The sequence below is a fragment of the Olea europaea genome, chromosome 17 (genome assembly GCF_002742605.1).
Source record: "Olea europaea var. sylvestris chromosome 17, O_europaea_v1, whole genome shotgun sequence".
Lineage (NCBI taxonomy): Eukaryota > Viridiplantae > Streptophyta > Magnoliopsida > Lamiales > Oleaceae > Olea > Olea europaea.
Window position 1 is genome coordinate 2,031,912 of NC_036253.1, and position 24,649 is coordinate 2,056,560.

At 34.1% G+C, this 24,649-nt stretch overlaps 2 protein-coding genes across 6 annotated transcripts; one reads left to right on the forward strand and one right to left on the reverse strand.

Moving 5' to 3' along the window:
* The first annotated feature begins 10,666 nt into the window (after positions 1 to 10,666).
* On the forward strand, positions 10,667 to 22,523 carry LOC111365998 (kinesin-like protein KIN-12C). Its single transcript, XM_022986604.1, has 25 exons — positions 10,667 to 11,433; positions 11,527 to 11,682; positions 11,933 to 12,016; positions 12,105 to 12,224; positions 12,306 to 12,419; positions 12,517 to 12,609; positions 12,683 to 12,843; positions 12,919 to 12,993; positions 13,769 to 13,856; positions 13,983 to 14,041; positions 14,134 to 14,197; positions 14,290 to 14,355; positions 14,435 to 14,482; positions 14,904 to 16,928; positions 17,094 to 18,401; positions 18,482 to 18,589; positions 18,793 to 18,956; positions 19,040 to 19,127; positions 19,242 to 19,316; positions 19,804 to 20,043; positions 20,384 to 20,482; positions 20,566 to 20,640; positions 20,714 to 20,772; positions 20,982 to 21,093; positions 21,189 to 22,523. Exons 1-25 carry the CDS (start codon positions 10,945 to 10,947, stop codon positions 21,453 to 21,455), a joined length of 6,237 nt encoding a protein of 2,078 aa, XP_022842372.1. The 5' UTR covers positions 10,667 to 10,944; the 3' UTR covers positions 21,456 to 22,523.
* Positions 16,271 to 24,085, reverse strand: LOC111365999 (methyltransferase-like protein 13). Of its 5 annotated transcripts, XR_002697559.1 has the most exons (6): positions 23,754 to 24,085; positions 22,470 to 23,680; positions 20,854 to 20,975; positions 17,129 to 17,160; positions 16,591 to 16,937; positions 16,271 to 16,361 (listed from the first exon to the last, which is right to left on the reverse strand). XR_002697559.1 is itself a non-coding variant. In XM_022986606.1 (2 exons), the coding sequence occupies exons 1-2, from the start codon at positions 23,935 to 23,937 to the stop codon at positions 23,544 to 23,546; spliced, it is 321 nt and encodes a 106-aa protein (XP_022842374.1). In that variant the 5' UTR covers positions 23,938 to 24,085; the 3' UTR covers positions 22,467 to 23,543. The 5 variants fall into 5 exon arrangements, 1 of the variants encoding a protein (XP_022842374.1); XR_002697558.1 differs by lacking the exons at positions 16,271 to 16,361; positions 20,854 to 20,975 and having other exon boundaries at positions 16,807 to 16,937; XR_002697560.1 differs by lacking the exons at positions 16,271 to 16,361; positions 16,591 to 16,937; positions 17,129 to 17,160 and adding an exon at positions 19,535 to 19,812.
* Between the last annotated feature and the right edge of the window lie 564 nt (positions 24,086 to 24,649).

The window sequence follows — 24,649 nt, forward strand, 5'->3', positions numbered from 1 at the left end:
TATTATGTCTATTTAATTTAATTGCATTAATGCTTTATTTACAACTTAATGTTAATATAATTATTTTTATCTTGAATGACTTTACAATAGAATGTACCTCTATGTCCTGGACAAGTCAGGGGCTCATTTATTCAATTTAATGTTCATAACTCTTATTAAATTATATTATGCACTTTATTCGATTTTGTACTGTTTTGCTTTTGATTAGAACCTAGACATCAAGTCGGAAGATATTCGTTTCTCGTTTTTCGTAAGTTTAGTGTAATTTAATTTAATATTGACAAGATAGTTAAAAATGGAAATTTATTAAATTAATTGAATTGATTTAAGGACTAAATAAGTTAATAGGCTAATTAGGGTATTATTACTTAATTAGCAAATATCACACCCTACTAAATATCATTAGCTTAAAAATTAGTATCCCCCATTTTACCACTCCCTCGTAGACACGCCATGATAAACCAGCCTTCCCAAGTTACATAATTCTAAATCTTACTTCATATGGTATTAAGATTATCTTTTATTTTATTATTTCTATGTTGGTTTGATTGAGTTATGAAAATCATGCAGCTTCATTTAATCCTTAAGAAATTTAATTTATTGTTCCAGTACACGTGTTGTGTATTGTGTGTGTGTGTGTATATATGTGTGTGTTCTCCACATCATCCCTTTGTTGGTTGTTCTTGTGCCAATTATCAATAATTAATTATTGTTCCATTCTCTGATTCCTGCTATTTGGCTGATGTGGTCATCTATTTGTTTATGTTGGTAAAGATTGTGTAAAAAAATACAGTATAAATAGAGATTAATAAATTTTGTGTTCTTAAACATTGAGACTTAACTATGTTTTAATTAGGTTATACAAACTATTATTTTAAAATCTGCCATGAAAGTGTATTTGAATATTTATATTTCCTCAATCAAGGTTTTAAACAAGATACTAATCGGTGCTAAAGTAAATTATAAGAATCTTTGGACGAATAAGAAATTCTTATTTATGTTGATTATTTATTTCTTATTTAAAATCAACTTTTAAGATTAGCCCGATCATAACCAGCTTAACTGAATTTTTGTCGGGCCTACTGTTAAATTTTAAAATTAATAGCACATGCAATGAAATTGATTTAGATTCATGGCAGTGGATTTTTAGTATCATAGGGTAAAGTGTTCGAATGTGGCATCTAACTGCTAATTAAGAGATTTACTCGAACTTTAATATAACTTTTCTATTCATTCTTGTTGTCTTTGTATTAGTCTTTCTTTAGCGACATTTATTTTTTAGAAATAGTTTGTAAGCATCTTGGTATAAATTCATTATCGTAAGGTGGTGGTATCAAAAGAAAACACACTAATTCCTAGAGCCTTTGAAATTTAACTCTTCCTTCACTTGTGTTTGATTTTTTGTCTTATATTAGTCATTGAATTCTCTCAAGGTACTTAATTGGAATATATATTTAATCTAATATTATGATAATAAATAAAGAAGAAGTCATTTTTTTTTTCAAATCAATGGTAATGAATTAGGATTTTTGGGCATGGTGACCCCTTGAGCAGCTAGGGATATCTCCACTTGCCATTCTAGAAGTAATTACTAAGGATTTCGGGTAAGTAAACCTCTCATTGTCTTCATGGCACGTGATATTATCAAACGTATGAATGTGTTATATAAATTTGCTATTATGTGAACATGATGTTTAATTATTATGTTTTATGTCCAAATGTTTCATGCATACTTATGCACGTCAATGCATCCATAACAATATATGAAGTTCCACCTCGAATAAAATGTTTTCCAAATGTCATGACTCAATGAATGTTTAAAGATATGTATCCCGAATGTTTTTACTACGAGATATATGTCTATGCCATAAATGTGTGAGTAGGAAATGGGACGTGGGGGATGAGCGCACCCGACAAATGTTCAATGATGAATGATGAATGTTCAATGTAAATGTTAATGTTAACCGCTTTGCGGTACTACCGATAAATTTGATTAGGTTCCAAATAACATGGCCCACTGCATTCTGATTGGCTATAGACAATACATTAAGTGAGCTCACGACGTTAATGTTTTTAAAGAAATGAAAGAATGGGGATACATATTGAGAAATGTCTTTCATTTTAAAAATAATGCTTATGCATAAATAAGTTTAACTTTTAATTTGATTATCTTATATTTTTATTAAATATAAAAGTTTTCTAAAGTTCTTCCCTTAAGTGAATATTTTCATGTTAAAAAAAATTTATATTCGGAGTTTCACATTTATGGTTTTAAGAGGAAATTAAATGATAATACCTTCAAATCTACGTAATTAGATTTGGAGGTATTACAGGATCGCAATATAAGGTTTTCTCTGTGGTACGTAAAGATGAGGGCTATTCTAAATTCAACGATGCGTTGTTGGATTTAGAGAAGATGCCATCTAATTGGACAACGGAGAGATCAGAAGGCTTTATTGTAGATTCATCTTTATTTATCCAATAATATTTAGCAAGACATCTTGAAAGAGAAAACATCGGCTGCTTATAGTTGAAACTGGAGCAATTATGTACGACAAAAGTCTCATTAGCAAACTGACTCTAAAGCAAAAGCTGTATTCCCATTGCATGGCGGAATGAGGGTCACTGGAAGACCACATTGCTGTGTTCAAGGAAATAGTTGCAAATTTAGAGACATTAGAGGCTAAGTACGATGAGGATGATTTGACCTGATCCTGTTGTGTTCGCTGCCTGCCTCTTATTTGTTGTTACGAGACACCATTTTGTACAGTTGTGATACTTGGACCATTGAGGATGTCTACAATGCTTTGTTTTCAAAGGAGAAGATAAAGTATTTGGTTGGAGCTATATCAAAGGATGAGAAAGCTCTTGTATCTCATAGTGATCGACGGAGGGACAGATCGAAAGTCAACTTCAGAAATTTGTATTGCTTCTATTGCAGAAGGAAATGATACTAAAGGTAATTTAGTTGCAAATCATAGAGAGCAATCATGCAATTCGGACGAGACTAATGTTATCAATGATTTTTTTGGATGGCGGTGATGTGATGTTGACCGCGATAGCTGATGTGGAGTCTAAACCTGACGAGGAGTGGATTCTTGATTCAGCATGTTCGCATCATGTGTTCCAATCAAAATTTCTTTAGAGACATATGAGGCTATTAAGCAAGGTGGAGTTGTGATGGGAAACAAACCAGCCTTGTCATGTGCTGGAATCGACGAGTTAGACTAAGGTTATAGGATGGGATGGTTAGAACAATTGATCAGATTCGATACGTTCCAGACCTAAAAAGAAATCTTGTCTCGTTGAGTACCTTAGATGCAAAAGGGTATAAATTCTTTGGTGGAGGTAGAGTCTTGAAGGTCCGAAGGGGTGTCCGAGTTGTACTAGAGGGATGAAAGAAGTCTTAGTTGTATATCTTGCAGGGGAGCGCAAAACCAGTTAAAAAACATTTGGACAAGTTCAGTACGATAGTAAAAATTCAATTTGGTACAGTACCTCTTGTGACGGATTTTGGGTTGGTTCAGAACATTACTCAGGGAGCGTTGGTTATTCCACTTTGCCACGAATTTCAGCAGATATACTATATTCAGGTGCCAGGGTTGGACTAATGGAGCGTAGGTACATGAGTGTCGGTAATGTTTGTGATGTTTTCGTGATCGTTAAAGGTGACAGTTTTGGCAAAGACCTTCTGATTAAGCATTTGGTGTGATTTTTGTTACAGGGTGTGCTTCGACCCTATTTGGTCAATAATAATTTCTTGGTGGAATTTTGGGAACCTGGAAGTAGGGTTCAAGTGTCGCCTATGGACGCCGTGTAGAGGTAGATGGTTTTTTTTTTTTTTTTTTTTTTTTTTTTTTTTTTTGGAGTTTCATTCTTTGCACCGAAATTTGAGTCAAGGTGAAGGTTGTCATGTCTGTGACTCAAATTAGGCATAGGAGTTTTAAAAATGGCGTATTCGACTTAGACTTGAAAAGCCATCAAAGTGATCCAAGAGAAAAAGAAAGCAAAATTTGTCCTATTCAACTCCATGCGGTTGCATGGTTCATTTTTAGGAGCCGCGAGGTTTGTTTTTGTTTTATTTGTTTTTAATCTAATTTCTTACCTTTTAGGATTCTTCTAAGGTTTTGTGCGTGGCTTATAAATATATGCCTCCTATTTCAGTTTAGATTAGCATAATTCTCTCCATATTGTCGTTATAATAAAACATCGTTCCTATGTTTAACTCTTTTTTGCATTTTACTTTAATTTGGTTTCATATTGTTGTGATCTTGTTACATATTTTATACAATTTCATTAATCTCAATTCTTACTTTGCCTTTGGGATCAGCAGTCGAAGCACAAAATTGCGATGCCAACAAACTGGAAACCTGTAGCGTCCGTGGTGATTGTACCAAGTGAGTCGAATGATGAGGCCAAAAAGATTTCGACACTGATGATCTTCCATCCAACAAGGTTTACCTGCTATTCACAAAGATTTCGACGCTGAATATTTCTACTAACGTTTGTGCATGCTTATGGAATTTTAATTTTTTTTTGAGCTGTATTTGAAATTTATAACATACTGTTTTTTTGCAAGGTTGATTTATGTGTTTTGTGTTCTACATTATTATTTAAAAATGAAAAAAATTTCTAGTTGCCTTCCATAAGTTCCATTAAAGTATTACGACTGCTAAACCCAGTTATGTATAAATTACTAGACAATATATGCTTGAGCCCCATTACATAAGAGTAATACTATTTAGCACCGTTGATGTGAAAAAAGACTAGTATAGGTAATACTAATATAGTATTAAGTCCTTGTTTGATTCCTATTATATTCAAAATATATTTCTTTCTCTTTTTTCAACTACACATTTTTCAATAAAATAATATTACACGTAAACTTAAATTTTTTCCTTATTTTTTAACTATATATTCTCCATTAATCTACCTTCCAAAATGCATCCTTACAATAAAATGGGGCTCAAATTGGCCGTAAACGATAAGTACTTCAATTTTTCATGGAATTTATCACTCAGCGCCATCTAAACTGATGTTTTAATAGTTAGATAGCATTATTCTTATATAAAAATTCATTTCCAATTACACATTCTTCCAATAAAATAATTTCACTCGTAAACTCAAAAAATTTCTTACTTTTTAACCACACATTATAAAAATATATATTAAAAAATCACTATTACGAAACTCATTCTTTCAAAAAATTGGACTCAAACATGCCCGACAATAAATTTTGTATTTTTTTTTCTCTTTATTAAAAATGTTTGATGCCGTTTAATCTTTTTACTTCAGGATTGCCAAATAATCTAATAATCACTTAAAAGCAAAAAAGTAATAATCTCAAAATATATCAACACTTTTCTTTGCTATTGGCGCATTTCAAAAAAGTTTATTACCAGGGTTCTTTTTCTGTGTACTCAAGTAATAATCTGCATAATGGGTCCTAATTAATGCCCTACTTTTCAAGTGTTTCTTGGACGTTTTGGTCTATTGTTGATTTAAAGATTGATCAGGTCCAATTTGCAAAGTTCAAATCCAATTCCCACCACCAGAATCAATTATCTTTTGATGATAGAATTTGGCTTTCCAACGCATAATCATGTTTGAATCATTAATTACAAGAATAGCTCGTGATATTCTTAACTTTTATAGGAAATCTTTTTACAATCATGCTACACGTCCAGATTCAAATTCAGATGGGACACTCGTCAACGCATGATTGGACCGTTTAAAAAATAAAAACCAAAACACCCAATCATTTTCTGACACATCAATCTCTTTCTTCACTCCTCTATTTTTAAGCTTGGACAAGTAGCTTTATTCATTATTTTAAGTGGTCATATGAACAGAAAGTACATTAAACTGTTCTTCGAAAGATGAGAGACCAAGGGGTTGGCCTAAACTATAGTACAATTCTATTTGGTACTAAGGGAGCCCTCTGTAGCTCATATATGTGGCAACCACACCAGAGACTAAAGGTAGGAAAGTGGGGAGTTAGAGCTGAGTGAAAGGAGGATAGGGATTAGTTGATTATACGTTCAATGATAGATGTATCGACCTTTGTGCATGGAGATGAGTAGTGGTACAATCTCGTAACTACTTAGCATCCTTTTAATAAATTTAAAGATTGGTCAAGTTTTATTTTAACAATATATACAATGGATTCACAAATATTGTTTTCATATTCAACACTTATGTTATCTATTTATAAATTAAGCCATTTATAAACTCTTCTCAAATGTAGGCTTAGCCTTATGGAGACTGAGGTGGACGATGACGATGATACGGTAATCCACACCTCGAGCTGCGTTCTTAGAATTTTAGATTTCAATAAGAATCTATTGACTTGATCAAACCCCTATTTGATTCTAATTTTTTCCATCTTATTTTTAATAACACAAATTTCATTAAAATATTTTACATGTTAATTCATAAATTTTTTTCTTACCTTTTAACAATACATTTTTCAAAAAATCAGTTATTCACAAAAGTTATGTTTCAATTTCGAAAGCCTTATTTCGATTTGAATAATGTTATTTACAGTCGTTCACTGTCGTAGTCGTCCTACGTGGCATACATGTAACGGTTAGTAATTTATTACAGAAGGTAACAGAAAATCACCACATTAATTTATCAAATCACTAATCGTTATGTGTAACTGCAAATAACATTACTCTTTCGATTTTGGTGTTTTTGAGATTCTAAAAAAATCTCTATCAAGCAAAGGGCTAAGAATATGAAAACTTTGAACTGTAGTTGTCATTGGGTTGGATTGGACACTACTTATTGTGGGGGAAAAAACAACTTACTCTTCTTTATCTCTGGGAGACATGAAAGAGATCGACTATCCATATCAACGTGCCACTGGAATTTTGTTACTTAACTTTCGACATACTACTAATGTTTATTTTTCGTCTCTGATGCGTAATTTTAAAGCTTCATCTAAGTATCGCCCTATTGAGCCCCTATTTGAGTATCATTCTTTAAAAAAAAAAAACATTATTCCATAGTATTTTGACATTATTTCAACCATACATTTTTCAATAAAATAATATTACACGCAAATTCAAAAAAATTTCTTATTTTTTGACCACATATTTTTCAGCAATACATTATTCAAAAATTCATCTTATAAAAATAATGGAGCTCAAACAAGGCTTGAAATTCTTTCACGGGCCTTAGAACGGGGATACGTACTAAACATTTGCTTCTAATTTTTTCTACATATTCCTCTACGTTTTTCAACTCTCGTCGTCATTAGGGCTGGACATGGTCCAGTCCGGTTCGGTTCTAGTTAGAACTGAACCGACTCGAAATTTTCAGATATTTAGTAAGTGGAATCGTCGGGTCAAAATTTAATTACGGAACCGTTCGGGTTCGGTTCCATTCGGTTCCGTATTATAATTAACTTTTTTAATATATACAAAGTTACGTTAATTTAATTAATGATATGTTCAATATTAGCTCTTACAAAATAACGTAGTTCAATCTTATGTGTTTCACTTCTCTCTTTGCTGAATTTTTCATAAATTTGATTATTAAAATCATAGAAAGAAAAGATAGAGAGTTCAAAATAATTAAGAGAGATGTTATAGAATTTTAATTCAATTTTCTCTGGTAGAAATGACACTACAGTAAAATAACAGATTTGGATAAAATTGAAGTCAATTTGATTAAGTTGATTTTAAACTAAAAAATAGAAATAGAAAAATCATATTTTGTGGTTTGAACTAAATTAACTAGTTAACAAATTTATTTAGAAAAAATAAAATAATTTTACTTATTTCAAATAAATTAATTAAAAAAATTACGGAGATTCGGTTTTTCGGGTATTGGCCTAGAACCGAGAACCGAACCATACTCGTTGATTCTTGATTCAAATACCCGTTCAGGTATTTAACTTGAGAAGAACTGTCGGATTCAGATTCGGTCGGTTTGGTTCGAGAGTTTTGTACAGCGCTAGTCGTTAGGCCTGTCTTTATTCTATACCCTAACATTGGAATAGTTAAAACTGCCTCTGTTTAAATCATGATAGAAGGATAATTCTCTCTTTGCTGAATTTTTCATAAATTTGATTATTAAAATCATAGAAAGAAAAGATAGAGAGTTCAAAATAATTAAGAGAGATGTTATAGAATTTTAATTCAATTTTCTCTGGTAGAAATGACACTACAGTAAAATAACAGATTTGGATAAAATTGAAGTCAATTTGATTAAGTTGATTTTAAACTAAAAAATAGAAATAGAAAAATCATATTTTGTGGTTTGAACTAAATTAACTAGTTAACAAATTTATTTAGAAAAAATAAAATAATTTTACTTATTTCAAATAAATTAATTAAAAAAATTACGGAGATTTGGTTTTTCGGGTATTGGCCTAGAACCGAGAACCGAACCATACTCGTTGATTCTTGATTTAAATACCCGTTCAGGTATTTAACTTGAGAAGAACTGTCGGATTCAGATTCGGTCGGTTTGGTTCGAGAGTTTTGTACAGCCCTAGTCGTTAGGCCTGTCTTTATTCTATACCCTAACATTGGAATAGTTAAAACTGCCTCTGTTTAAATCATGATAGAAGGATAAGTTGTGGAGAATAAGAAAAGTAGTATCCCGAACTTCAAATCCAGAAATAATTGGGTTTTGTTCTTTTTTTTTTTTTTTTTTTTTGGGTAAAATCAATCATACACATTTGAGGATTGATCTAAACATCAAAATTGAAATTCTCAAAATATATATATGAGCATAAACACGGAAAATAAAATCCACATAAATATCATTTTTTACAAATTTCAGAGATACTCGCATAAGGATTCTTCAAGAAGTGGGTGCACTGGGGGTTAAAAAATGAGATATATAAAAATGGTGGATAGATATTAATTGGTGTGGGTGTATAGATATATAAAATGATTGAAGAAATTATTATGCGATGCTTATATGGGGAGAATGTATAGTTTTTAACTGAATGAATTTAATAAAGGTAATATTAAAATATATATAGAGTTAGATTTAGAGATAAGTTCTGTAGATATAAATAGCGACTTTCTTATCTTTTTATTTTTTTCTTTTTCCTTTGGTTCAAGTGCAAGGGCAAATTATTCATTCTATGCCCGCTTAAAGAAAATTGGGGATCATGATGTCAATTTATCAAAGGTTTAGAATAATCATAATGTTGGGGATTGTGGCTACAATTTACCCCTAAAAAATATGTAACAAAAGTCCAAAGACAAAACATTTGGGTCAATAACCTTTTTTTTTTTTTTTTTTTTTTTTTTTTTTTTTTTTTTAACTTTTTTTTTGAACTTTTTTTTTTTTTTTTTTTTTTTTTTTTTTAAACTTTTCGTTTGAGCCAACCACGGTTTCAAACCTTTTATTTTATTACATCACAAGGACAAATAGATGAATTTCATTCATAAAACGTTAGTTGACCTAAAAATTTGACTTTGACCAATTTTATAGAGGTGACTTTACATTTTTATATATAAAATAAGTTAAAAATTAAATTAACAAAAAAAAAAAAAAAAAACAAAAGAGAAAATAAAACCTCACCCACGCCACCCCCAAACCAAATCAACACAAGAAAACCATCGGACCACTGTTGGCCACGAGCTTCTCCTTTCAGCCTTGGATTACACCCCATCTAACAAAAGGTATCTTGTACCCAAGGAATATTGATAACTAGGTTGTAAAGTGTCTTTGTAATAGGTCTTGAAAACATTGCAATTGAGGGTTTTGGAGAGGTTTAAAGATGAGAAAAAGAAACGAGCTTTCCAAGATTTGAAGCAAAATATACTGTAAAGATTGAAATTTTCTTAGAAGGGAATTCATTTTTGTCAAAATTTATGAAAAGTGATTATCAAAATCTGTTGAATGATGAAAGTTTTGAGTGCTGAAAATATGTTTTAGCATCTGTATCTACATCCATGTATATAATATAAATTAAAAATCCAAGATTTATTTAGTTTCAGTAAAGAGACTTGCATGTATCTGCAGAAAAATATAGGATCTTGCCCATGTTATGGAGAAATTGGCGTTTTATGGAAAGGATAAAGATATTTGTACAAAATCTTGTTGACAAAATGGTATACTCATTCTCACAAAATTATCAAACTCCACGTGAATTTAAAAAATGTCAACTTGTGATTCTCATCTCCTTTTGTTAAAAAAGTTTGTATATATAACATGATCTAAAAAGACAAAGGGAAGTGTTAAAAAGTAACCGCATATGACACCTATTGTATTCAATAGTTACAAAAAATGCTAAATACTTGTTGCCATGGCGAAGTTGACGATTTCTGCAGTGGGAAGACGGTGGTCGAGTATGATTCGATAGTTTTTTGGTGTTAATTTGGTCTAAAGTTGGGTGGGATGGAAGAGAAGATGAATTTTTATTTTCTCTTTTGTCTTTTTATCCACCACTCAGGGTCTAAGAGCTCGAGTTAGCTAGCTATCATCCCTTTTACCCTTTTAAAATTGATCAATACCAAATTTTTAGGTCAACTAACGATTTTATGGATGGAGTCCATCAATTTGTTCTTGTGATGTAACGAAATAAATTGGAAGGTTTGAGATTGTGGTTAGCATTAAAGAAAGGTTTAGATAAAATCTGAAAAAAAAAAAAGAAAAGCTTTGGGACGGCAACCGCAATTATCCTTTATATTAACAAAGGGGAGAGTCTCAAGCCAACAAATCCAGGAGCTCTATCCACGCTTGAATTTGAAATTCAAGCGGGCTTATTACTAAACTTAACGTTCACTTTCTCTCTCCTCTCTCTCAGATTGAAGTTTCAGCTTTGGAGCTGAGCCTGTTACTATGTCAGCCACTTTCTCCCAATTCCCCAAATCCCCAAATACATAACTTCATCTTCATTTTTCGTTAATTTTCCTGCTCCATTAACCTCAAATTCCATATTCTACATTTTCCATTTTCCAAGATTCCCCCACAATGTCGAGAAACAATTCCTCCACAATCAGATTTGTTCCTCCAAAGCCATCGCAATCCGAAGCGAACGAAAATGAATTTCCAAATTCAAACAATCAAATTCCCTTCTTTTCTTCCAGATCACCACTCTATTCAATCCCAGATCCATCTCAATACCAATCTCGGACTCCTCATCAACAAAGAAATAAATCTGAATCAGCTGTAACGGGAACTCCTAGAGTTTTGAATAATGGTAAAGCTTCTAACTCAGAGCCCAATTCAGCTCAGAATACACCTTCTAGAAGCACAAGCCGGGTATCTAACATTGGGGATGCGTCAGGGGCTTATACTCTGACTAGGCCTCCGTATCAATATAGCAACGCAGGAGGAAGAGGAGAAGGTTCTTCTATTGTTCCTAGAGGAATTACGTTTGTGAATTCAGATATGATAATCGATGCTCCACATTTTGAGCTCAATGAGGATCCTGCATTTTGGAAGGATCACAATGTGCAGGTCTATTTCATAAGATTTTGTATTTGATGTTCATTTCTTCAGTGTTATGAGCTGACAAATTGTTGTGGTGAATATGTTAATTTTTTGGTTTAGGTTTTGCTACGAATCAGACCGTTGAATAATATAGAGAAGGTCTCCCAAGGGTATGGGAGATGCCTGAGGCAAGAGAGTTCCCAGACAGTAGTTTGGCTTGGCCAACCTGAAACCAGATTCACCTTTGATCACATAGCTTGTGAAACTATATCACAGGTGCATCTTTTGTTTGCTATATTTCAAAATAATAAATATATTTTACATGAAAATATTGTTACAGAATTATCTCAGTGGAACATCCTAATCAGGAAAAAGACAACTATTGTAAAAGGAACTGCACGCCTAAATTTGCTCACCTACATATATCTCTATGGATATATGTAAATTATGTATTTACGCTACGTAGTCCAGGTGATTGCTATAGCGGGGTTTTGATATAAATTATCTGGACTCGACCGTTCTGTAGGGAGAACTTTTCAGAGTCGCTGGATTGCCAATGGTGGAAAATTGCATGTCTGGGTATAATAGCTGCATGTTTGCATATGGACAGGTAGATATCGTTGAGTTTCATTATCAACTTATAATTATAACATATTAGTGTGTGAATAATATATGACTTTTGGAACGAGTCCTTGCAGACTGGTAGTGGAAAGACATATACTATGATGGGTGAGATATATCAGATGGATGGAGCGCTCACTGAAGATTCTGGGATTACTCCACGCATTTTTGAGTACTTGTTCGCTCGGATTAGAGAGGTTTGACCGTTATATTACTTGGTGACTCTGAGGTTTTTACATGTATACTTATTGTTTTGTCCTCATGGTAACATCATTAAGGAAGAGGAGAGCAGAAAGCATGAAAGACTAGAATATAGCTGTAAATGCTCTTTCTTAGAGATATACAATGAGCAAATAACTGATCTCCTGGAGCCATCATCTAGTAATTTACAGGTAATTTAAGAATTTACTTGAAGCATCCTCATCATTTTGTAAAACCTTTACACAACGATTCAATTGATATTTCCTTTTGTTTGTCTGATAAATACAGCTTAGAGAAGACTCGAAGAAGGGGGTGTATGTTGAAAATCTTACTGAATATAGAGTCGGAACAGTCGATGATGTGCTGACACTTTTGCTACAGGTGAGATCAAAGGTGAATATTCTTTCATTTTTCATTATAAAAAACTTGATTGATTTGCCTATATATTTCACAGGGGGCTGCAAATAGGAAAATGGCAGCAACTCACATGAACAGCAAGAGCAGTCGTTCCCACAGTGTATTCACGTGCATCATTGAGAGCTGCTGGGAGAAAGATTCTATGACCCACTTCAGGTTTGGAAGGTTGAATTTAGTTGATCTGGCTGGTTCCGAGAGGTAAGTACTGGTCTATGGACAACCATCTCAAAACTGGAAAGTATTCTCATGGAATAACATCTCTACCTTTTTTAGGCAGAAAAGCTCAGGGGCAGAAGGAGATCGTCTGAAAGAAGCGGCAAATATAAACAAGTCCCTGTCAACTCTTGGGTAATTAGTTTCATAATCTGTTTGTAGTTAGGTTGAGTTGGCAGATTTGCTTTTTGGCAGTATTTTACTATTCTAATTCTCATCAGGTTGTCAATATTATATCTGTTTATGAGCCTGTTGCTTGTCATACCTCCCTGATTTAAGATCTGACATTCTCATATTCTTCCTAGTTTATTACACAATGTAATTGTCTTTGAAACACATCAAATTTTAAAATGGGGGATGAGAATCTCAAACATCTGATAGACTATGAAATTAAAATCTTGAATGAATTAAATACCAAGGCTTTTCCGCATAAAATCTTTTTAGTAACTATCATATGGTATCGAACACATGCAAACCACTTTTTGGTTTAGTACGCAAGGCATACAAAACATCACAAGGAACATGAAGATCCAAGGTATGGAATCCCGAAAAGGCTGGAAGCCGGGAAGTTGAATGACTTTAACCTCATATCTGATCCACCATGAGAGGTATATGTGACTCGAGCTTGGGGACCCATGCAACTGACAAGAAGAAGCTAAATGTTATTCCCGATAACCTTGGAAATGGCTACATGAATTCTTTTCAGCCACTCCATTTTATCCAACATTACACTTCTGAAAGTTCCAAAGAAATTAAATCTTTTGCAACCATATGAGGCCATGTTAATTTTGCATATTTTCCTTATGTTTGTTATTTGACTTGTCGCAAGCTTTGTACACCTTTGACACTATGAATGATATTTTTTCTCTTCATATCATGTTCTAACTCTTCTGCTCATTTGTAAATGTAGACTGGTAATAATGTCTTTGGTGGATTTAGCACATGGAAAACATAGACATGTACCCTACAGGGATTCTAGGCTAACGTTTCTCCTTCAGGTCAGAAAATTAAATATTTTGAAACATATATCTTGTAACTTTTAAGCAGTGGATAATCATGTATTTTCCTTTTATTACTGAATATATCTGAGTGTAAAGGTTTTCTTCTTGTGTTTCCCCATGCAGGATTCTCTTGGTGGAAATTCAAAAACTACAATTATTGCAAATGTTAGCCCTTCTATTCGGTACAGTTTTGATTTGCAAACTTGGAATAATTATCAAAACAGATCCTGTTTTGAAATGTTTTTACTAATTTATATTTGTTTCTGTCTTGCAGCTCTGTAAATGAAACTCTGAGCACTTTGAAGTTTGCACAGCGTGCCAAGCTTATTCAGAACAATGTATAAAGTTGAACTCAGTTTTACTTTTCCGTATCGAAACTTCAGATTCTTTATTTTTGTTTCCTTTACTAATTTTCTTCGGTTTTTCCTAGGCTAAAATAAATGAAGATGCTTCTGGTGATGTAATTGTGTTGCAGCGACAAATCAAGCAATTAAAAGTACGAATTTATCGTAACATGTATCAATGCATGACATTTGGAACCGAGTAGCTTGTTAATTAAGTGTTTGCTTAAACAGGGCCAGCTTTCATTTCTGATGAATCACCAGGGCACTTCAACACATCTTGTAAGTGATGCTTTTGTCTCTTTAAGGACAGGTTATAGTCACTTCCTAAATGACTGCTAATAAATGTTATTCTTCTCTGGATAGATATTTGACTCATCTGTATTAAATTTGTCAATGAAACAGAAAAGGCTATTGAGCTATATTGTTTTCTGTCCTTCGATAGAGTCTGTGATTACTTTTGCGAAATAAATTCTGAAATCCTTACGTATGCATGCTTATGACTCAAATTTGTTCAAAATAAATTGATCCTAATCACGTTTCTGTATTGAAGATCTTGCAAATATCTTGAAATTGTTTATTGTATTGTGGAGCTTCATAAATTCTTGACAAACTAGAATGCAGAGTGTAAAAAAGAGAGGAAGAATATCGTAGGCAAATACATTTTCTCGATGCAATTTCCATGACATTAGTTTCTTTGCAGAGTGAAAACGAGTCCTTTCAAAGTGATTCAATGGATGAGGCAGCATCTAACAGCATCGGTGGTGATTTACATGACAGAAATTATAAGCAGACGGACAATTTCTCAGACTTGCAGTATAACAACATTCAGAGACAGCTGACAGATGCACAATCTTTGATTGAATCCATGAAACTCGAGCAGTTCCACCTGATTGAAGAGATAGAGTTTTTGCGTGCTGATAATCATCGTTTGACAGAAATGCTGTACAATAAGGAAATGGCAGAGCAAGAAAGCGACGACCATAACAAGAAAAGCAGTGGTACAGAAAATCAGGAGTCAACTCTGGTGATGAAGATCATCGAAGATACAAACATGATGGATCTGCAAGCTAAGTTGGAAAAACTGTCTCGGAACCTCAAGGAGACACAGTTACTTAACAGCCAATATCTCGAGGATCATGCATCCCGGTTTTCGAAAGATCACCAAATTGATCTAATCCGTAGTGAAGTGGAGACGGAAACAACTAAAACAATTTTTCATTTACAGGAAGAGGTTGATAGACTTCAATCAGAATGTCATGTGCGCATATGCTCCATGGATGAAGAGAATTTAAATCTCAGAAACTCTTTGGCTGCCAAGGAAGACGAAATAAGAGCACTCTGTGCAGAGTGGGAAAGGGCAACTTTGGAGCTAACCACCTTCCTAATAGATGGTTCTAAATCCCTGGGAGATGCCTCTCGCCAAATGAAAAGTATTTCCCGTACATTTCCGCATGTTAATATTTGGATTGATGAGCATGTTGAGAGGGCTGTGAAGATTTGTATTGAGAAGGAAGAAAAAATATTGCTACTGCAAGAGAGTTTGGAAGATGCCCAGAAGACTGTAATGCAGATGGAACAGCAATTGATCTCCTTGAAGGGTGCAACAATTGCTTTGACTGAATTTCAGCAGCTAGAGAATAACTCAAGCAACAAAGAGGATGTACAGTTAACAACTCTTTTAAATGATTCATTTGATGAAAAAGAGTTTTCAGGGGATAAATTGATCTCCAAGGACCGCCACAGTTCTGAAGCTGAAACATGCTCTAATGCTGCTTTAGTCGTTGAAAACAGGACTGCTAATTATTTCATGAGTGGTCTTAAAGACAGTGTTAATCGAGATGTGCCATTTGCTCATACAAAAGGTTTGACAATGGCAAATGTTGATGACCAAATTGAATTGGCAAGGCTGGTTTTGTTAGAGATTGAAGATGCTGTCAATGCAGCTCATTCTGATGCAGAAACTTATTTATATGAGCTGAAATCCGACATTCATAAAGCAGTTTCTCTTTATGAGGAATTGATTAGCGAAAGTGTCAAGGATATTGCTAAGATGAGGAGGAATGTTGAGGAGTTTAACAGGAATCAAGGAAGCCTTCAACTTTGTGCAGCCGGAATTCCATCGAGTGCTTCATGCATGCATGAAAATCAGCTACAAATGCTGCATGAAATCAGAGATGAACTTGTTGAAACAAATGACAGACTGAGTTCTATTACAGTGGGATTTTACAAAGTTATGAATGTGCTCAATCCAGGTTCAACTGAAGATTTAGTGGAGATAGATGGATGGATCAGTGATTGTTCAACTTCAGACTCCGATTCTTCAGATTATAATGTTGATCAAGATAATATATCCAATAAATCTTCATCAAGAAACAGCTACGACTCACCTGGCAAAATAACTGAACAAATTCTGTCACCAGAATCAGATGAAGGATCAAATTTCAATCATAATACAACAGTTTTGCACTTTGGTAAGGAGTTAAGAAAAGCTCGCAACACTTTTGCCAAACTAAAGGATCAGTTCATTGAAGTCCTGAACAAGGACACAATCAAGAATGTCACTGCCACGAATTCCTCTCTCCCTGATATGAATGAATTTGTGGACTTCATCAAGCATCATGTACTTGGACACAATCAACCTGCCATGCTGGAGACCAACCATAAGGTTCAACATGATAAGTTGTCGATGTTGAAAGCTGAATCAGGCAGGAACTATAGTGAACAGGTAAAGACCCTACAAGCAAAATGCACAGCTAAAATTATTCATTTATTTTTTTATGAATAAATATGAAGTACACTTCTCTACTTTTTCTGTTTGATTTAAATAAGCCAGTCCAAAACATATGCATATCTTATTTTGATCTTAATTACAATATTATGTGATATGCAGTCAGCAGTTGAAGACAAATTTAGTAACGCCAATACCTTCTTTGCCAAATTCGAGGAGGCTCATTCAACTGTAAAAGAAGCAGATCACATGTTAAAAGCAATGTTAAAAGCAAATGAAAATGCAAATTTGTTAATGGCAATCTGGAAACAGGCGGGAGAGGAACTCATGGCAGATAAAGTTAACTTGAGTGAAGAGATCAAACAACTCAGATTACATATTCATTTAAGAGATGGAGAGAATGAAGTCTTGCAGGATCATATCCACTATGGCTTGAGAGAAATAGGAAATTTAATGCATTTGCTTGAAGGATCTTTTCTCCAAATGCAAAGAAGTGTAGAGGAATTGTTAAATGCAGCATATGACAATGCCTTCTACTCAGTTCAAGAGACATTAAACTTGAATTGTAACTTGAGATTTTCACTGGAAGATGTAATGTGCCGGACAGTGGAAAACGAAATTACTTCCATTGTGCTACAGTGCCACATGGGAGAATTCTTTCACAAGTTCAGAAGGCTGAACATAACGTCTAATTTACATACCTCTCCCTTTCAAGAAGATTGTTTAACGATGATTGACCTTGAAAGAGGTTATGTAAGATGCAATAATGCCAGTATCGTTTCTTCTGCCCAATGGCAAGGAGATCAGACTGCAAAACTCAGCAAAAGAGAGGTTACAGAGTTGGCCCTGGTACAAGATGACACTATAAGTGAAAATTATGAACTCAAGAGAGAGCTCGAACGGAAAGATGTTCTATTGAAAGGATTATTTTTTGATTTCAGTTTGCTGCAAGAATCTTTGTGCAACAGAAAGGACAGTAAGGATGAAATTGAAGAGTTGGTTGTCACTTTGAACCGAGTTAAGCATGAGCTACAATTAAAAACTGTTCAACTTGATGACATGCTCAGTGAAAATATAAAACTTGAAGTCCGCTTGACTGAAGCTGAGCAAGCTTTGTGCATCTCAAAGTCCGAATTGGAAAAGGCCAGAGGAAAATTAGATTTCCTCTCAGCTCAAAATACTGAGTTGCAAGTGCTCACAAAGGATCTCTATCTTAAAAAGTCAGAAGCAGAGGAGCTACTGGAAGACCAAAGGGAAATTGTCAGAAGTTTAGAAAAAGAAAGTATTCACATGCATCTTTCTTCCCAGAAACAATCGATTTCTTCAATGAAAGATATTGAGGAAGATTTAAGAAGGGTGAGTTTAGAAAGAGACGAACTTGTTGAACAGCTTTGCTCTTTGCAAGATAGGCTTGACATGGCATGTTCTTTAGCAGATCAGAATGAAGCTATAGCAGCGGAAGCCCGACAGGTATGTTCATGTTTGAAGTTTTATAATATTGCAGAATGTAGAAGGTTTTTCTTCAGCTAAATTTGAATCCACCACCCCAGGAGTCGGAGGTGAGTAAAATGTATGCTGAGCAAAAGGAAGAGGAGGTCAAGATTTTAGAAAATTCTGTCGCGGAGCTTGATATCACCATAACTGTACTCGAGAAGAAGGTAAGCTTTTCTTCTACTCTATTATCAGGGAAAACTTCCTGTCAGTCATAGGACCTGCTGCAAATTTTTTGTTTGATTTGAAAGTTTGCATTGTATGCCATGCTGTTTCCGTCATCTATGATTGCTTCAGGTAATGCACTTCATGTTAACGAGTTAATAGGTTATTATTTGAAAAAGTGAACTTCAATATTTACCATTTTAAGGTGCAAGAAATGGGCGAGGAAATTGAAAAACATCGAGTGATCAGAGATTCGTTAGAATTGGAACTTCAAGGACTGAGAGAGAGATTATTAACTGTTGAGGACCTGACTGAAACTCTTAATTCCGATAACTCAAGCACAACTCTATCTGAGGATCTAATTTCAAGGTGAGAAAGCTCTTTGCTTTCTCTATGCATTTTGTTAGTTCCTGCATCGCAGTCATCTATAATTATTAATTATTTTGTTCCAGGAAACTGCATAGCAGATCCCTGGAACTTGCAGAGGCTCTTAGAAGAATAAGAGTCCTTGAAGCGGAAAAAGCGGGGCAATCAAAGGAGGTTTAATTAGCTAGTGGATTTCATTCCTGACCTGACCCCTTTGTACCCTTTCCTCATTAGTCCTGTTTCATTTTTCCTTCTACCTAATGAAAATTTATTGATTCTGCTCTGCAGATTGAGCAAATCAAAGAGTACATTTCTGAACTTGTATTGCATTCTGAAGCACAAGCATCGCAATATCAACAGAAGGTACATAATCAGGAATGCAAACCATTATGTCATTTTGCTTTAAACTTCTTTCGAAATAGATGGCAAAAGAACTTTTATTATTATCATTATTATCATCATCATCATCATCATCATCATCATCATCATCATCATCTTGTTGATCCATTGATAAATGGCTAGAATGCTTTGTCTTACTGAATCCAAGTGGTACGCGTTTCAACTTGTGAATTTAGATAAAATGAAAGCTCAGAAACTCGTAACATTGTATTAGAAATTTCCAATCGCTGATTTTCAACATGGACTCGGAACTTGTGCCCATAAGCAAAAGAAAAGAAAAGAAAAGAAAAAAACCATGGGTTTGGTTTTTATGAGCTTCAGTCTCTGGACAACAACTTGAGAAAGTTGGAATGCCATGTAAAGAGTTGTGTTTATTTGGTCTGCTGCCAATGCTTGTTTGATTACAATTCCTCTTTATTGAAACCATATTTGTTTGATGTCCTATGACCAGTACAAAAACCTGGAAACAATGGTTCGCGAAGTTAAAACAGATGTATCAAGTGTGACATTTGAGGCAGCAGCCTCACATAAAGAAGATAAAAGTTCAACAAGGACAAGGCGTTCTAGTTCTCCATTCAGATGCATTGCCAGTCTAGTCCAGCAGATGAATGTGGAGAAAGATCAAGAAATGTTGAATGCAAGGCTTCGTATAAAAGAGCTAGAGGCATTGTCAGCTAGTCGGCAGAAAGAGGTATTTAAGCATTGCTCTATGGTCATGTATACTCGTATTTTCAGATGACCATATCCATATCCTCTTTGACCTTTATCTGGGGTCACTTATCAATTCAAAATTCCAAATTATGATCAAATATAAAATACTTCCCTTAATCTCGCTGCCATTTATTTTTAGTTGTCATTTTGAACGTCTTTTTAAATATTCATTTTCTGTTCTTGTTTTAACGTTTCTGATATTCTTCAATACAATTGTCCTGCCTGTGTCTGTCTCCCTATGCAATTGAATAATCCGTGGAGACTTCGTAATTCTGAAAACCGTCGACATAACACTATGGTTTTGATCTATATTGCCTCAGGTGTGTATGCTGAACACTAAACTTGCCGCCACAGAAAGCATGACACATGATGTCATTAGGGATCTACTCAGTGTCAAACTGGATATCACAAATTATGCTGTAAGTTTAAACTTTACCTAAACAAAATATTTGTCCACATATGCTTTTCTTACTAAAATGACGAATCTGTTGCGTTGTCCTAGAATATGATCGACCAGAATCAGCTTCAAAAGCTAGTTGAGGAGGCTCTACAACAAAGACAAGAGCTTATTACAATGGTACATTTTGTTTACTGTAGGTCGTTACTTGACTAGTTGAGCTCTAAGTTTAATATATATTTTTGGTCACCAGGAGCATGAAATTTACAATCTGAGGGGTCAAATTAACGATTTGCTTGAGGAAAGGGAGAGGTAAGTCGGGTTGAATTTCATATCATTTAGTACTGAACTTCAAATGCTTAGTTCAAAAAACTTAAAAATGTTATACATCACCTGTGCATTCCAAATGATTATTTAGATCGACAATTCCTGATATGATCATGGAATTTTGTAATAAATTTGTTCTTCAAATTCTTGAGGTGAGATCTCAAACATTTTTTTTTTTTTTTTAATACCTGCAGATGCATATCTGAAGTGAATAGAAGCAAAACAGACTTACTCACAACTCAGATAACTGTAGAAGAATTACAGGAGAGGGATCAGTTGTTGACTGCACAAAATAATATGCTGAAGGTACCCCTAAAACAATCTATATCTCATAATTATGAAAATATTCTTGAATTTGATCAGAAGACATTCTTTTTACCTTTCTATCATGCTTTGTGCAGAGGGATAAAACCTATTTACAGAAAAGTGTTGCTGAGCTAGATGACATGGTGAAAAAACTATTTGGAATGCATAATGCCCAGCCATGTAATCAACCACAAACAAATAGTTCGTCCATTCCTCACGACTTGGATCTTGGTGAGAGATTGGCACATTCGCAAAATGTGCTTTCAAGAATCAATAATCAACTTGCTCAATACCGCAGATCTGATAGAACCCACCCACATGACAATTTGGATAGGCATGGCAACGGAACAAAGTTTAGGTGAGCGTCGTCGACTATTTCTGGCAGATCCGCTGAATTATGTGTTTGTGATTATATGAATCTTAATCTTACAATCTAAATTTGAAGATCGATCACAATTTTGTACTCAACACCATTGAATGTGTCTATTGTATATGATGTGTACTTACAATTGAACAGTGTGGTGAGCAAAATTTAAAGCTCACTTGAAAAAAAGCTTTTCTGTATATAATAATTTGCGTACGTAACACAGAAGCGCATGATGAATATATTCTGATCAAACACTTTGATGCTTAAAATTTTCGTGACAATTCTTTTTCTCTTGCCATTTCATGCAACCTAAATATTTCATGATTTATTGAAATATTCCAAAATTCTAATTTTTTTCAGTGAAGTTCCATCAAACATCTCAGACCCACCTTTTATTCATTATGAGCACCAAATCATGAAGCTAGTTTAGTTAAACCCACATGTCCTAATATTGTCACTTCGTTGACCCCACATCCTACATCATTCTGAAACTAAAGTTTGGTCAAATTAAAAATACAGCCTACAGAATATAAAAATGGAAAGCATGGGAAAAGTAGGTGCATTAGCTATAAAACAACAAAACACAATTTTGCTGATGTCCCTGTTGAGTACCCAAGTTAGAACGAATTTAGCTAATGGGGTTGACTATATCCACAATGAAAACAAATTTACGAGGGATCATTTTGCCAATTCTTCTCACAAAAACCTAATCTTTATTTGTGAATGTTAAACCGGTGATCCATGTGTAATCTATAGAATATTATTATATTTTGAGCAGCTGTTTATCATGTTAATTTTATCCCCTTCTTTTAGTTCAAAATGACTGTAATAGAGAAACGAAGGAATCGGTTCTGACAGTGATGAGAATAAAGAGGAATTACGAGGATATATACTCCTTTATCCTTGAGAACCCTACCGTTTGTCATGAACTGCTTAATTTATAAACAGAGTGAAAATAAATAGGCAAGCAAACTAGAAAATGTGCAAAGTATTCTGTAGTTTGGTTTACCTGCAGACTTCTTCAAGCATTTTAGTAGCATTTTGCTATGAGTTGTATCCACACTGCAAGAAAATACTCAACTTTGTAATATGGTTTGTTTATAAATCTATTGCAACATAGAGTACTCACCAGAAGAGAGTCCATAGTTCCTGGAAGACCATGTCGAAAAGACATTAGAATCTGCAAATAATTTATTTCATAGTTCATATAAAAATTCTTAAAAGGAATACCTTTGTCAATGACAGCATCGAGGATCCCATTTTAAATGTACTCATGTCTCAGACATCCATTTTAATATCTTATCAGACTTTAGGAAAATATAAGTTGGCCATATAAGGGATCAATATCATTTCTGTCTATGATCCTGCTTTTTTCTTTCTTTCCTTCTGCATGTCTTTGGGTCTAACTGAATTACGATAAAAATAGTGTACTTCCTCGACAAGGAAATTACGGACTTCTTCCTTTGTCGGTACATCAAATTCTCATGAAATGTACTTGTAAAAGATTTCATAAAATTCAAGACAAGCAAACTTCGTAAAAATAGAACTTCAATGAGAACATCTTTAAATCTTAGCATAATTCCCTTATGCCACCATAAATATTCATATTCTTGAAATCTAGGCCAATCAATCCTCTAAGAAGAAGCTAGAACTAGAACTTGAATAATAACAACAATAAAACACTAACAATTTAACGAAAAATGATTTATAATGATCTCTAATATTGTTATAATCTACTCAAATATAAGCTACTTGAGTTTAAGTTGCATCCACACAATAAATTAGCCTATGTTGCCAGACAATATATTCCTATCAGTTCTCACTTATAGAAGTAGATTTAAGGTTCATTTGGCAGGGCTTTTAAGAACCAAAAGCTACATTTGAAACTAAGAAGCTGCTTTTGAATATGTTTAGCTTTGTTTGGCTAGAAGAGTTACAAGAAGAGAAGCAACCGCACCTTAGATTCCCAATGTAACGATCTGAGTGTATCCCATTCCTTGGGTTTGTATGATATGTGAAGATTAACAATGTTATCCTTTATTAAGGAGCTACAATCATAAAAGATCATAAATTGTAGATTGGCTCAAACGAATAGAAGATATACACATGTGAGGTGGGGGCGATTGGAATACTTCTTCTGCATAGCCTCAATCACGACAGAGGATATATCAATATTTACAAAATCCTCATATCCATCACCAACCATGTACTCACTAAACGCTGCAAAATCAATCGAACAATTGAAATCATCGACAAATGAAGGTACATAATCAAAGTAAAAAGAGTGAAGTACCGGAATTGCCACAGCCGACAACGAGGACACGGTGGTGGTTGAGGTGGATGTAGAGGCGGAGGAGAGGTGAAAGAGAAGGGTAGTTTTGGTACCAATCAGAGGGGCCAGGATCCTCAGTGTGGCGGTTGTCCCGGTACCATGGCTCATCATAGGCTTGAGTTTGAGTAATCTCAAGTGTCATCATTCAACTCTCCACAGACAGATATTCATTCCATTAATAATTTGCCTGTTTTCTAAGAGGATTTTGCTTGTAGAAACCCTAATCCAATCCAAGATTACTGTTTGGATCAGTTGTTAGTCTGATCATGTGAGGTTTGTTAACGAATGTCTGCCACTGCCTTACCAAACTGTCTTAATATCAATTTTTATTAAAATTGATGAAATATATGATTGGAAAATTAATAAAAATTATGAATCCATGAAATATCTAATTGAAAATAAGTTTGAGAAATATTTTTTTTAAGAATAATGCTATTTACAGTTGCTTACTATCGCAGTCCACGAAGCGTCATATGTGTGCTACGTAAGACGACTGTGGTAGTTAGTGGGTCATTGCAAATAACACTAAGAGATGGTCAAATGGAGTCTTAGTTTCAAAGTTCACCAATGCCATCATTCATTACGAATCTTTTACAAAATAGCTACGTGACATGCCATCTTACTGTTGTGTCACATCGTGAAAGTGTAAAAATACTATCTTTTTCACATTTTAAACTAAAGCTATTGTTTATTGTCATAAGGGTGCTAGAAAGTGATTATGCAGAAGATCAAATATGATATGATTGTCAACTAAATAATTTTTGAAAGTTTGAAGACGTATAGTGATAAAATGTGATACAATGGTAAAATCTAAAACTAAATTGAAGTATCGAATTAAGATATTAAGGTTTAGTGAT

Excerpts from the sequence above, each read along its gene's own strand:
- LOC111365998 (XM_022986604.1), top strand. The coding sequence starts at position 10,945 with ATGTCGAGAAACAATTCCTCCACAATCAGATTTGTTCCTCCAAAGCCA. Across the intron at positions 11,683-11,932 it reads CTTGTGAAACTATATCACAG|GGAGAACTTTTCAGAGTCGC; the intron begins GTGCATCTTTTG and ends ACCGTTCTGTAG. Across the intron at positions 14,356-14,434 it reads GACAAATCAAGCAATTAAAA|GGCCAGCTTTCATTTCTGAT; the intron begins GTACGAATTTAT and ends TTGCTTAAACAG.
- LOC111365999 (XM_022986606.1), bottom strand. The coding sequence starts at position 23,937 with ATGATGACACTTGAGATTACTCAAACTCAAGCCTATGATGAGCCATGG. Across the intron at positions 23,681-23,753 it reads TGTCGGCTGTGGCAATTCCG|CGTTTAGTGAGTACATGGTT; the intron begins GTACTTCACTCT and ends TTGATTTTGCAG.